The sequence below is a fragment of the Callorhinus ursinus genome, unplaced genomic scaffold, assembly GCF_003265705.2.
Source record: "Callorhinus ursinus isolate GAN/ISIS: 27379988/994484 unplaced genomic scaffold, GSC_fseal_2.0 scaffold25, whole genome shotgun sequence".
NCBI classification, from domain to species: domain Eukaryota; kingdom Metazoa; phylum Chordata; class Mammalia; order Carnivora; family Otariidae; genus Callorhinus; species Callorhinus ursinus.
Window position 1 is genome coordinate 2,888,964 of NW_027397087.1, and position 13,326 is coordinate 2,902,289.

The 13,326-nt window shown below is 36.3% G+C and overlaps 1 protein-coding gene and 1 pseudogene across 6 annotated transcripts in view; both read right to left on the minus strand.

The window, feature by feature from the left end:
- DPH6 (diphthamine biosynthesis 6) overlaps window positions 1–13,326 on the minus strand; it is a 204,828-nt gene that overhangs the window by 93,524 nt on the left and 97,978 nt on the right. For all 6 annotated transcript variants that reach the window (XR_012373591.1, XM_073876763.1, XM_073876762.1 and 3 more), the window contains one exon: window positions 2,608–2,681. Coding sequence is in view for 5 of the 6 variants with exons in the window: in XM_073876763.1 (XP_073732864.1) it covers window positions 2,608–2,681 (74 nt within the window). In the remaining variant the exon portion in view is untranslated. The remainder of the gene's footprint in view (window positions 1–2,607; window positions 2,682–13,326) is intronic.
- On the minus strand, window positions 11,934–12,663 carry LOC112832853 (glutathione S-transferase P pseudogene; annotated as a pseudogene).

Sequence of the window (13,326 nt, forward strand, 5' to 3'; positions counted from 1 at the left end):
TCCCCATGTAACAAAAGCATAATAATTCTAGCTGTCTTCCCACCAGCATTTAATGCCTACCAATCAAACTGGTCTCTACCTTTTTTAGCTAAGATTTTTTTTAATTGAAAAAACCTTATTCTCTTCCTATCTTTATTGTAAAATTCTTGGTTTTTGCTTGATAGCCATAATCTTTTGACTATCTCTAGACTTAAGTCAAGCTTTTTTGCTTATTTAAATTCTTTAACAGTTCAAAATATCATGGTTCAAATACACTTCCTCTGTAAGTCACTACTGCATTTCAGCTTGTGACATTTATTAAATACTTTATATCTTGAAAATACACTAATGCAATACAAACTACAAATTGAAGACAGGCTAATTCAAAACTGAGCTTGTAAACCAATGGACTCCTAGTAACACTGCTTTAAAATTTCCAAGGATAAAATTATTGGAGATATGCTTTATTCTAAAATCAGAGTATTTTAACCATGTGTTGAAGTGCACCTGAGATTGTTTTAAGAAAAATCTTGCCTCTATCTATGGGTATGCTCTGGACCCTTCTCCCATATAGATATAAGGCAGCTTCCTAATCAGGAGCACATTTTCATTTGGCTTTAACTTTCATAAATAAATGTCAGCCCCATCTACAGTTTGGCTACCCATTAAACCATGTGGGCTTGAACTTATTAAAAAACACAGATTTGTAAACTAAATAATTCTCAGAGAATATGACCTAAAACTTGATGAAAATAGTATTTCTAACATATGGTTTAAGGGATATGCAATCCATCTCCATCTGTAGATCAGTCGTTCTTAAATGTAGGCGAGCAGAATGTAGGGAAATCTTTTTCAAACTACACATATGACCTCTCCCCACTTCCACCTCCACTCTCCCTTCTCCAAAGATACTGATACCCCCAAAATATGAGATCATCATATTCCCCTTCATTTAATTATGCTTTGTCCTATATTTCTTTCATTTATTTAAAAAATTTTGGATTTTTAAAAAAGTTTTACTTTTATTTATTTATTTTTTAGTAATCTCTACACCCAACGTGGGTCTCAAACTCATGACCCTGGGAGATCAAGAAACACATGCTCTTCCGATTGGGACAGCCAGATGCCCCTAAAAATTTTGGATTTTTGACTGCCTTAAATTCACTGTAGAATTAAAAGATAAAATAAATGCAATTAAAAAAAGTTTAAGCCAATTAATATGTAAGTTTTTGATGTGATAGTCAATATGAATGCTTCTTTGTCAAGAATATAAAACTATGGGCGCCTGGGTGGCTCAGTCGTTAAGCGTCTGCCTTCGGCTCAGGTCATGATCCCAGGGTCCTGGGATCGAGTCCCACATCGGGCTCCCTGCTCAGAGGGGAGCCTGCTTCTCCCTCTCCCACTCCCCCTGCTTATGTTCCTGCTCTTGCTATCCCTCTCTCTCTTTCAAATAAATACATAAAGTCTTAAAAAAAAAAATTACCTTTAAAAAAAAAAGAATATAAAACTATTATACAAATACAACCCTTTTCTGATTTCCATTTATCCTTTTGAATGGCAAAATACTTATTTCTAGTTTAAGTTGTGCTCAAGATGAATCCTGGAGTCCATATTTTCTTTTTTGCTAATATAATTATATATAAAGTCTCTATACAGTATTTTACTTATCCAAATAAACTAAAAGTGAAAAATAAATTCAGGTGATGTTTTGCAAGCCAACATTAAATAATCAATATTATCATTAGACTTTATGGTTTTTGAATAGATCAATCCCAAAAGGATCAATACCAAAATATTCTGGTATTTGGAGATACAATGTTTTACCAGTGCTACATCCTTTGGAGGGTGAGGAAGATGAAGAGAGCAATAATCTAAAAAGTCCTTGAAAGTTGAATGGCTTTGTTATATAAGTATTCTAATCACATGAATATTTTTGGCCAAGAGTTGAATTCTGAAGACCAAAGAAGGAAAGATTCCTTAATAAGCTTTTTTTTCCCTTAAAATGTCACTGAATTCCTGGGGTGTCTGGGTGATACAGTAGGTTAAGCACCTGACTCTTGGTTTCAGCTTAGGTCTGATCTCAGGGTCCTGAGATCGAGCCCTGCATCAGGCTCCATGCTCAGTGAGGAGTCCACTTGGGTTTCTCTCTCCCTCTCCATCTCTCTTCCCCCTTTCTCTTTCTCTAAAATAAATAAATAAATTTAAAAAAAATACCACTGCATTCCTTTTACTAACTCCTGATTTTTATTACCAATGATGATGAGTTAAAAGGGATTAACAGGTATACTGATTCAAAAAAGAAAACACTGAAAACAATACTTTTGACTTTAAAAATCTTTGTCCTGATTTTTTATTATAAATAATTTATTTTTCCTTATGTAAGTAAGCTGGAGTTTTCTCCATGTGTGATAGCAGGATAGAAAAAAAGTAAAAGTACAATTTTTGTTATTTAGGTAATACAGGTAGGTAGTTCCATGAAGAATGTAGAATATACATTCTATTTATTATTTGGATACAATTACATTTATAATTTATTCCCATTCTTAAAATACATGTAATTTAAAAATATAGGACAAATTTTAAAAAATAAAATAAAGTATAATATAGGACAAATTAATGTTCTCTTACACATTTTCTACTCGAACACGCTGATAGTCAGAAAGTATAGCACCTACTGATATCCCCTCTACTTCTTCTTTTTCCTGAAAATAAAACAAAAAATATAACTTTAAAAATAAACATGTGGCTATGCATCATGCTCTGAAAATTATTAAAGAACAGTGTCTCATCTAGAAAACCATTTTAAAGCAGAATAATTTATGAAAATGCAATCCATATTCAGAAAAAATAAATACATAGATTTAAGTCATACTCTCAGCTGTGGGAAAAATAATTATTCTTTTTACTTAAAATCCAAATAACTAGAGAATATTTTCTGTGGAGAAGGCAAAGATTTAGATGGTACTTTCAAATGTTTTCTCACTTAACATACTTTTAAAGATTCGATGATGTTCAGTCGAAATTTTTGAGAAATTTCTATTTAAGGACAATATTTTCTCAGACTGAGTAACTTTAAAAAAAAATAAGCAATGGCATAAGTAGAAAAGGGGACACAATGATTCTTACTTGTATCTCAGAAAAGGTGATTAACAGGAGCATCCAGGAAGCAGAGATGGTAGAGCTATTACCTGGATAACAGTATAGCACAGTGGATAAAAAATTCCATGATGAGAAGGAAGCAATGAATTATCAACAGAGTTACAAATGAGAATACCCAGCACTACATCCAGCAAAGTCTCATAGGAAAGAGGACTAGTCTACCCAGTGTGCTCATTAATGATGCAGGAGATGTAAATTCAAATATGATCAAGTCTGCAAATGATACAAAGCTACAATAGATAAAAAAAAATGAAGAGGAGATCAATCAAGTACATGTACAGATACGGAGAACTTGGGTATTTAGAAGGACAGTTCTAAGAAGAGATTTAATGTAAAGAAGTGTAAGATAGTACACTTAGGGAAGAATAATATACAGTGTAGGTATACACTAGGGAACGGTTACCTAGAAAGCAGATGTGAAGAAAGTGACTAGGGGGCAATTACTAATAACAAACTGAATAGAAATTCTCTGAATAGGCATAAAAGAAAATCCATCCTAGCATATGGAGTATAGAAGAAACTACTTGAGAGAGATGACTTCATTATTAATACTCTTTCCATACTTGAAAATCTACAAAGAAAAGCAATAGTGTCTCACATAAAAACATATGTAATACTTGAAGACATAGTGAAATAACCGAGTGTGTCCTAATAGGATGCCATAATAAATAAACAACAAAATGCACAAAAGGAATCTCTCATGTCTTTGGAAATAAAACCAATTTAAAGTTTCCCCTCCAAAATGATAAAGAAATATATGCCCAAACATCCTCAAAATAAAATGATTCTATTAGATAAGGATGACAGGAAAAAGCAATTTCCTATACTTCCCTAGTTTAGCAAATCTGTGAGAGCATTTGCTTATAACCTTTCTCTTCACTTCCTAGTCATTTTCTTTTCATAAAAGTCATTGTATTCATTAGAAAAGGTCAAGGCATAGTGTTCCTGAATAAATACACAGATCAGAGTAGTGGACAGTGTCATCAAAAGATAAAAATCAGTTATATTCCTATACCATATAGTTGTTTATAAGTTCTGCCATAAGAAAATGTCAAGTACTGAATATTGTGTGTGTGTGTGTATTTCTCTAGACATCAAGAAAATAAAGACAAGAGCTACTGGTATTTTTCTCTTTTAAATTCAAGTTAACTTTAAGTCAAGACATTGTTAAAATAAAAATTGTCATTTATTATCCATTTAAAATGTACCATCCTTCTATGATTCTCATTACCACCCTAAATAGTTATTATTTAATTCTTCTTAGTCTACACTTTTTCTCTGGAATTCTCTACCATTTCTATCTCTTTTATTTTCTATTTGGTAATACCTAAATAATCAGCTCTAGAATTATATACCAAACTGAATTTGGACTATTCTTCCAAACTAGGCCGAAATCCGAATCATTACCTTTTTTAATGTGAGAATTTTTTTTTATTAATTTTTGAAATTTTATTTCCAGTATAGTTAAAATACAGTGTAATATTAGTTTCAGGTGTACAATATAGTGATTCAACACTTCCATACATCACCCTGTACTCATCAAGATTATTGTACTCTTAGCCCCCTCCCCCTATTTCACCCATCTCCCCCCTCCCCCACCTCCCCTCTGGTAACAGTCTGTTTGTTCCCTATAGTTAAGAGTCTGTTTGGGGTTTGTCTTTTTTTTTTCTCCTTTGTTCATTTGTTTTGTTTCTTAAATTCTCCATATGAGTGAAACCATGTGATACTTGTCTTTCTTTGACTGGCTTATTTTACTTAGAATTATACCGTCTAGGTCCATCCATGTTGTTGTAAATGGCAAGATTTCATTCTTTTTTAATGACTGAATAATATTCCATCATATATATAATATTCCATTACAGACACACAAACACACACACACACACACACACACAAACTGTGTCCAGTTGTATAAAGGCTCTTCCCTTGCAGGAAACAGGGATAAAACTAAAGACTCAGTTTGGTTTTGCTGCTGAAAAATATACAAAATACCTTAGAATAAACAGTTGAGGTCAAACATTATGAACCCACTATTTATATCTGCCTACTCTTGATCTGAGGACAGTTAACAACCACAGTGCAGGCAGAGTTGATGGTAGGACTGTCAAGTTCTCCATCTGGGAAATCATAATCTTAATATAGATCTAACTACTGACTTGCTCAACAACCATGATTACTACTACCCCCATTAAAAATCTAGCCCTACCACATACTAGCTCTGTGATTTTGAACAAGATACATAAATTTCTCTGTGTTTCAGTTTCCTTATTCACAGTGAGAATGATAATAGTTCCTATTTTCTAGTGTTACTGTGAAGACTGAGTAAAATAATCCAGATAAATAACAGTGTCCAGCACCTAGTAAATAGTCAGTAAATATTTTCTTCTGTCATTATCATAATATTCTTCATTATTACTGCTACTTCTATAACTACTTCTGTTACTACTACTATTACTACTACTAACTACTACCACCACCCCCCCACTACTATTACTACAATGGGATGAAGGCCTAACTTGACTGACAAAACCCTTCCTGGGCATTAACTTCTTGCTCATTATCACTCCTCAACGCTAGCCTACTAACCTGTGGTGGTTAGTTTCACTTGTTAACTTGAGTGGGCTGGTAAAATATTATTTCTGTGAGGATATTTCTGAAAGAGATTTTTATAATTTGAATTGGCAAACTGAATAAAGAAGATAACCCTAACCATTGAGGTGGGCATCATGCAATCCACAGAAGTCCTGAATAGAAATAAAAGGTAGAGGAAGGATGAATTTACTCTCTGCTTAAGCTAGGATATCCACCTTCTCCTGCCCTCAGACACTGGCACTCCCGGTTCTTGGGCCTTAGAACTTACACTGAAATTTATATAAATGGCTGCCCTGGTTCTTAGACTTTTGGGTTTGGACTGGAACCATACCACCAGCTTTCTGAAGCCCCCAGCTTGCAAATGGCAGACCACAGGACTTCTCAGCCTCCATAATCAGATGATAATCTCTCATAATAAATCTCTTTCTGTACATCTTTATATATCCTTAGTTCCATGTTTCTCTACAGAACCATGACTAATAAATAACCCTTAACCCTCAACTCTACAGTCCAGTTACAACAAACTTTTCCAACATAGTGAGTCCTGAATAAACCAAGGGTAAGACTTCTGTTGAATCCTTAACCATTTAGAACATACTACTAACTTCAAAGAAAGGCAAAATAGACCTTTAAAAGATAAAAATCTAACATAGTCCATCTACTCCATGAAGCTAATAGGCCCTGACCCATGACCTATATCTCCTGGGGAAAAAAAAGTTACTAAGTTAACGATAATAGCAAAATAATAGCAGTGGAAGTGTCAACTAAGAAACAGAGAAAATGACTACTAGAATCAAAGATAAACTGAGGCTGCATGAAGACAGAGCCAAATAAACCACCCAATGCTATAATGGAAATAAAAAATGAATGTGTTAGAGAAAATAGTTAACACAGATTCCAGGATCTATAAATCTGGCCACATTCAAACCACCTTCATATGATACGATTCTGTGACCACTGAGCAACCTTTAGACTTTAATTTAGGTTGCCTTTCAAACCCAGAAAGATTATACTAATCCATCAAAACAAGCATTCTCATCCTTTTAACACAAATGCTTACATTATAAATATAAATGAATGAGCTGACATTCTGGTTTACACAGTCTTAAACATTTGATTTATATTAATCTATACTCTCAGAGAGACTGACAACTTCTTGGTACATGGTCAAAACTGTCTCTACTCCTGAATCGCAGACCTGCACCTCTGAAGCAAATAATACATTATATGTTAAAAGAAGAAGAAGAAGAAGAAGAAGATAGCAGGAAGGGAAAAATGAAGGGGGGGAATTGGAGGGGGAGATGAACCATGAGAGACTATGGACTCTGAGAAACAAACTGAGGGTTCTAGAGGGGAGGGGGTTGGGGGGATGGGTTAGCCTGGTGATGGGTATTAAAGAGGGCACGTTCTGCATGGAGCACTGGGTGTTATATGCAAACAATGAATCATGGAACACTACATCAAAAACTAATGATGTCATGTATGGTGATTAACATAACATAATAAAAAAAATTCAGATAAAAAACAAAACAAAACAAAAAACCCAAGTCTCTGGCCTGGAGAACTATACCACAGTGCTCACCAAAGTAATATTGCCAAGCTTAACCAGTCATGTAACCCTTTCCAACAATAATGTCAATTGTCATTGTTCTTTAAGTATTTACTTAAGTAACAAAATAAGGGGCTTGACATATAAGGGATGGTCAACAGTATGGAGTAGCTGCAGTGGAAAGCACGCATTAAGAAATGGAAGGAAAAAAAGGCTAGAAAAGGTAGTTTGGGATCATTCTGTTCGAAATGTGGCCTGCAACCTGAAGGCAATGAAGGGCCCTTCCCTGTACAGATTTTTAAAAATAACTCTATTGAAAAAAAAAAATAACTCTATTGAGGCACGATTTATATACAAAACTGTATCCATTTAAAGTGCACAATTTATTGAGTTTTAACAAATGTATATTCAGTGAAACTACCACCACAATCAAGGTACAAATCATTATGATAATACCCAAATGATACCTTGTGCCTCTCTGCAGTCCAACCCTTCCTTCACTCCTGGCTCCAGGCAACTACTAATCTGCTTTATGTCATTATGCATTAGTTTGCACTTTCTCAAATGTCACATATATAGTATGATATAATATATATCCTTTTGTTTCTAGCTTCCTTCACTGAGTATGATTTTGAGATTGATTCATGTTGTGTGTATCCATAGCTCATTCCTTTGTATTCCATTTTAATCCATTGTATGGATATACCACATCTGTTTATCCATTCTTTTGTTGATGGATATTTGGTTTGCTTCTAGTTTGGGGGTTCTTGTGAATAAAGCTGCTATGAATTTTCCTATACGTCTTTGTGTGAATATATATTTTCATTTCTCTTGGATTGTGCTAAGGATTTTAAGAAATAAGTAATGATCATATTTACAAGTGGAAAGACAAGACTGGTGACAGTGTTAAGGGTAAACGAGAGAGTACAGAAAGAGAAGGAGCTTAGTCTGAAAGAATTGAAGGATGGAGATAAGAAGCTAAATTCCAAAACCAATTTAAAGACAAAATTAATAAAACTTGGGAACCATCAGCACAGAGACCAGAAGCACACACAGAGGGTGGGACCAAGTGACTATTAGCTAGGAACTACATGTCTTAAAACAAAATACTGAGTTTATTTAGCTTTGCATATGTTTTTCCAGTTTGTTTGCTAGGTATCCAAAGCAGAAAAGACTATTAGGTATATTGAATACTCTGGTGCTCAAGAGAGTATAGAAAAAGATGTGGGTGTTATCAGCATATAAGAGAACTTAAAGCTGCAGGGGCAAACAAGAACCCCAAGAAGCAGGACATAGAGTGAGAAGAGGGCTCAGTGCAAGACTGTGAGGGTACAGTAAAATGTAAGGACTGTAAATGTAAATGTAAGAAAGAGACTTCAGTGAAGACACTGGAAAAGAGTGGTGATGATAATAAGAGACGCAGCAAGGACAGAGTAATGGTGTACGCACAAATACTATTCTGATGAAAAGGAAAGATATTACCAAGTGCCTACTATATACCAAAATTTGTGCTCAGTAATTTGTATATCTTCTCTTGGTTATTCCTTATAGCAATCCAAAATACTATTAAACTGATTTTATATGTGAAAAAATAAAATCATTCCATTCAAGTTGACACAGCTGGTCAACAGAATAAGCAGCCTTTACATTGAGGCCTGTCTGCCAACCACACCTGTGCTCTTGCTTATATACATAGTGTCACACACTGTACAAAGTTCAAAAGAACCACTGTATTTTCCAATTAATAAGTTAGTTATGACCACTGTGGAGAAAGCTGTAGTCATGTTTGATGAAAGCAAGAATGAAATACTTGACAAGTACCACTGCCAAGTTTTTCAAAAAATGAATTTCAGGTACTTAGTAAAATAACTGATGAATCAAACAATGAATATCTATTGCTAAATTCAACACAATTCATAGAATTTTGAGAGTGGACACATATTAAATTACATTCTTGTCATCTAGATGAACAAAGGCAGAGAAGATAAAAATAAAAAATAAAAACGTCAGTAATAAGTTAGAGACAAAGACTGCACCCTCAATAGCCGGGCATACTGCTGAGCCACAGGAGCGCTCAGACACAAGTGGACACTACTCAGCTTAGAACATCATCACTATCAATGACAGATGTGTTAGTCCAACTCAGGAAATAGTGAAGTCAGCGATGGCATCACTGAGTACTAGAAACAGCAGTGCATAATACCATGAAACATTTATATTAGTTATTGCTTTCAAAAATGCTCTAAGGTAGACTATCATCAGCTTCTTTGTTTTGTAAATAAAAAATGCTAAAAGATATTTACGAAGTCAGCTAAGCACACATCACAGGGCCATTTGTTGCCTAGAGCACCCGTTCCCCCAATCTTTGTCAATGTGAGATACAAGCAAGACTGCTGAGAAGTGAGTCCAGGCAGCTATCTGAACAATATGGCCAGTTGTAACGACAGAGGGGACATTTGCAAAAGCAAACGCATACTCACAAACTGGCACAAACACAGCTTCATTATTCCCAGCATGTGGTACTACGTATATAAGAAAGAACACAGGTATGGTTGGCAGACAGGCCTCAATAAAAACAAATTAGCACGTGGGAGACATACCAAAGAGCAAAATTTCTATCATTCTAAGTAGTCAGCAAATTGTTCAATATCATTTTTTTATGTAGAGAATCCCCCCACCAATTTTCACTGTCAACTTTATCATATACCACATTCCTATACACGTTTAAGTCTTCTGTGTACATTCTGTTCTGTTCCACTGATTTGACTATTTCTGGGTCAGCACCACATTGTTTTAATTATAGCACCTTCAGAATATGTCTGAATACCTGTTAGTGCATATCTAATCCTTGTCTTTTTAAGTTGGGAGATACTAGTAAAGCTTCTTAGATTTTTCTGCAATTATATTTTACAAATCGGCACTGCACTCTTAAGGCAGAGGATTGTGGTTTGACCTTCAGCATTACTTTCCTTTTGAAACAAATTGTATTGTGTTTTTAATTAAGCATAACCATCCAGAATACATAGATGATTTTTTTCCCTGCTCTTGGGAAACCATTCTGAACATTTAGAAAATAAGGAACATAAAAGCCTGAAAGATCTAAGGATCATTAACTCTATCAGCCTATCGGTATCTGTTACCTATAGATTCTGCCTCCTCCTATGAAAATGGTCTCCTAAGCCCTAAGTGCTCCTAAGCATCCCTTCGCATGAGATCCCAACCCCTCTAGACAGCTTAAGGACTAACCTTTCTATTTTTGTTTTCCCCCGCACCATCAATTTTTACTCTTGGTTCATCATTATATAATATGCTGTGATAGCTGCCAAAAACTCATGTCCTCTTCCAGGTATCATTATTTCTATTAGAGTAAAATTCTTCCAAAGAGCTTATATGTTTTTCTCCATTTCCTTATCATCCATTCTCTTTTAAACCCACTCTAGGCAACCCTGAGTTCCCATCAGTCTATTAAAACCTCTCTTATCATGTCAGTCAGTGACCACTAGGTTTGCCAAATTCAATGGTCAATTCTCTGTCATTATCTTACTTGAATTCTTCTTCCTACCTTAATGGCTGTTTCTCATTTTCCCTTATGGGCTCCTTGTCCTCTTCATTACCTCTAAAAATTAAAGTGCCCAGAGTTCAGTCCCTGGCTCTCTTCCCTTCTCTAGCTATATTCATCCCCTGGTGATTTCATCTGGTTGTATGGCTCTAAATACAATCTGTATAACTCCTGCCTCTCTCAGATCCACAGTCCAAATGTCTGCTCTTATGCCTATCTGAATATCTACTAAGTATCTCAAACTTGAACAGATTCAAATCAAAACTCTTGATTCAGGCATGTATACCCATCATACCCAGAGGTCCTTCCATATGGCTCCTCATCTTAGGAAATGACATTGCACGTATATTATTGTTCGGGCCAAAAATCTTAGAGTCATTCATGACTTTTCTTTCCCTTATGACCTACATCCAATCAAGCAATAGTTCTATTAGCTCCATCTTCCAAAAACTTCCAAAATCCAACCACTTCTCATCTCCTCCACCATTACCACTAGTCCTCATCACCATCACTCTCAATCGGACTATTGCAATAGTTTTCTAACTGGCTTCTCTAAGTCCACACTTCCTCCCTAGAGTTTATCTCCATAAAGTAACCAGGGATCTTTCAAAGTGTAAGCCAGAACACGCTGCCTGACTGAAAATCCTCTAATGGCTTCCCATGCTACTTAAGAGTAATATACAAGCTCCCTGTGAACAATATATAAGGTTCTAAATGACCTGGAACCTCCTAATTTCTCTGACATCACCATCTACTACTATCCTCTCAGCTCATTCCAAGGATCCACACTACACTTATTGTTACTCAAACACTTAAGCGTGTTTACATCTCAGAATTTCCTTACCTATGCCTATGACACACTTCCTGTAGATATTTACATAATTTTTTCCTTCACTTTCTTAGGGTCTTGCTCAAGTATCTCAGAGAGGCCTTCTCTGACTTCTTTCTAAAATAGTCCCACTCTGCCCTCACTATCCCCTCCTAACCCTGTCACTATGTCCTTGCCTTGGCTTTATTTTCTTCATAGCATTACCTGAAATTACATCATATATTTACTTATTTAATTTTTTTTTTCTTGCTTAGAAATTTTATTTGTCCTGGAGAAAGGAAGGAAGGCAGCCCCCGCATCCCACGGGGGGTTCCACAAGCTCTCATTGTTTCCCGTTGCCGTTGATGGGGCGGTTCATGTGCTCGGGGGAGGCGAGGAAGGCCTTGAGCTTGGGGAGGGTGCTGAGGCGCATCACATAGGCGGAGAGCAGGGGCAAGGAGTCCAGGCAGCTGGGGTCCAGGACCTGGTGAATCAGCAGCAGGTCCAGCAGGTTGTAGTCGGTGAAGGAGATCTGGTTGCCCACGATGAAGGCCTGGCCCCCCTCGTTCTGGGACAACAGCATCTCAAAGGGCTTCAGGTACTCTGGTAGTGCCTTCAAGTACTCCTCCTTCCCTGCCTCGTAGTTAGTGTAGATGAGCATGACGTATTTGCAGCGAAGGTCCTCCACACCATCGTTCACCATATCCAGCAGGGTTGCCTCCCGATGGTCCTTCCCGTACAGCCCAAGGGAGCGGCCCAGGTGTCGCAGGATGGCATTGGACTGGTACAGGGTGAGGTCTCCGTCCTGGAACTTGGGGAGCTGCCCATACAGACAGGAGGCCTTGAGCGGGCCCTGCAGCCAGCTCTCCTTGGTCACCACCTCCTCCTTCCAGCTCTGGCCCTGGTCAGCCAGCAGCATGCGCATGGCCTCCCAGCGCCCTCGCACAGGAAAGTAGACAATGGTGTAGGGCGGCATGGTTGCAACGCGGGCGGAGGCGGCGGTGGTGACGGAGGTCGGCGGTCTTTACTTATTTAATTTTTAAATGTATGTCTTCAGCTATATGAGGGCAGGTACTTATCCTGTTTCCCTATAGCCCCAGCTCCAGAAAAGTACCTGGGACAACACTGAATCTTCAATAATTGCATTGTAATTGAATGAAGTTGATTAAATAAAATTACAGTACTTCTCTACTTCAACAGTTATCCAAAACAAAACTAAGCTAACAAATAAAAATAAAAATACCATTTTGTAACATAGATGACAAACAGTTAATGTCTTTCTCTTTCAAACTAGTAAGGAATGGGTTAACACCCAACAGTAAAAATGAGAAAAGGTATTACTAGGTATTTTTAAGAGAATAAATACAAATGACTAATTTCAACCTTCAGACAAACAAAGAAAATACAAGCTGGAATTACTTTTTGTCAAACAAATATATACATCTGTGGGTGTAATTTGATTAAAATTTGATTAACAGTCAGAGATGATTAGGATATGGAGTTGCATAAGCTCATGCACCACAGATGAAGTTGTTAGCAGTACATCCTTTCTGAAAACCAATTTTGCAATATGTATCAAGAAGTCTTATTATGTGTATTCTTAGACTCAGCATTTTCATATTTTACTTCCAGAAATTTAGTCTATAAAAATAACTAACTTTGCACAAAAGTTTATTTATA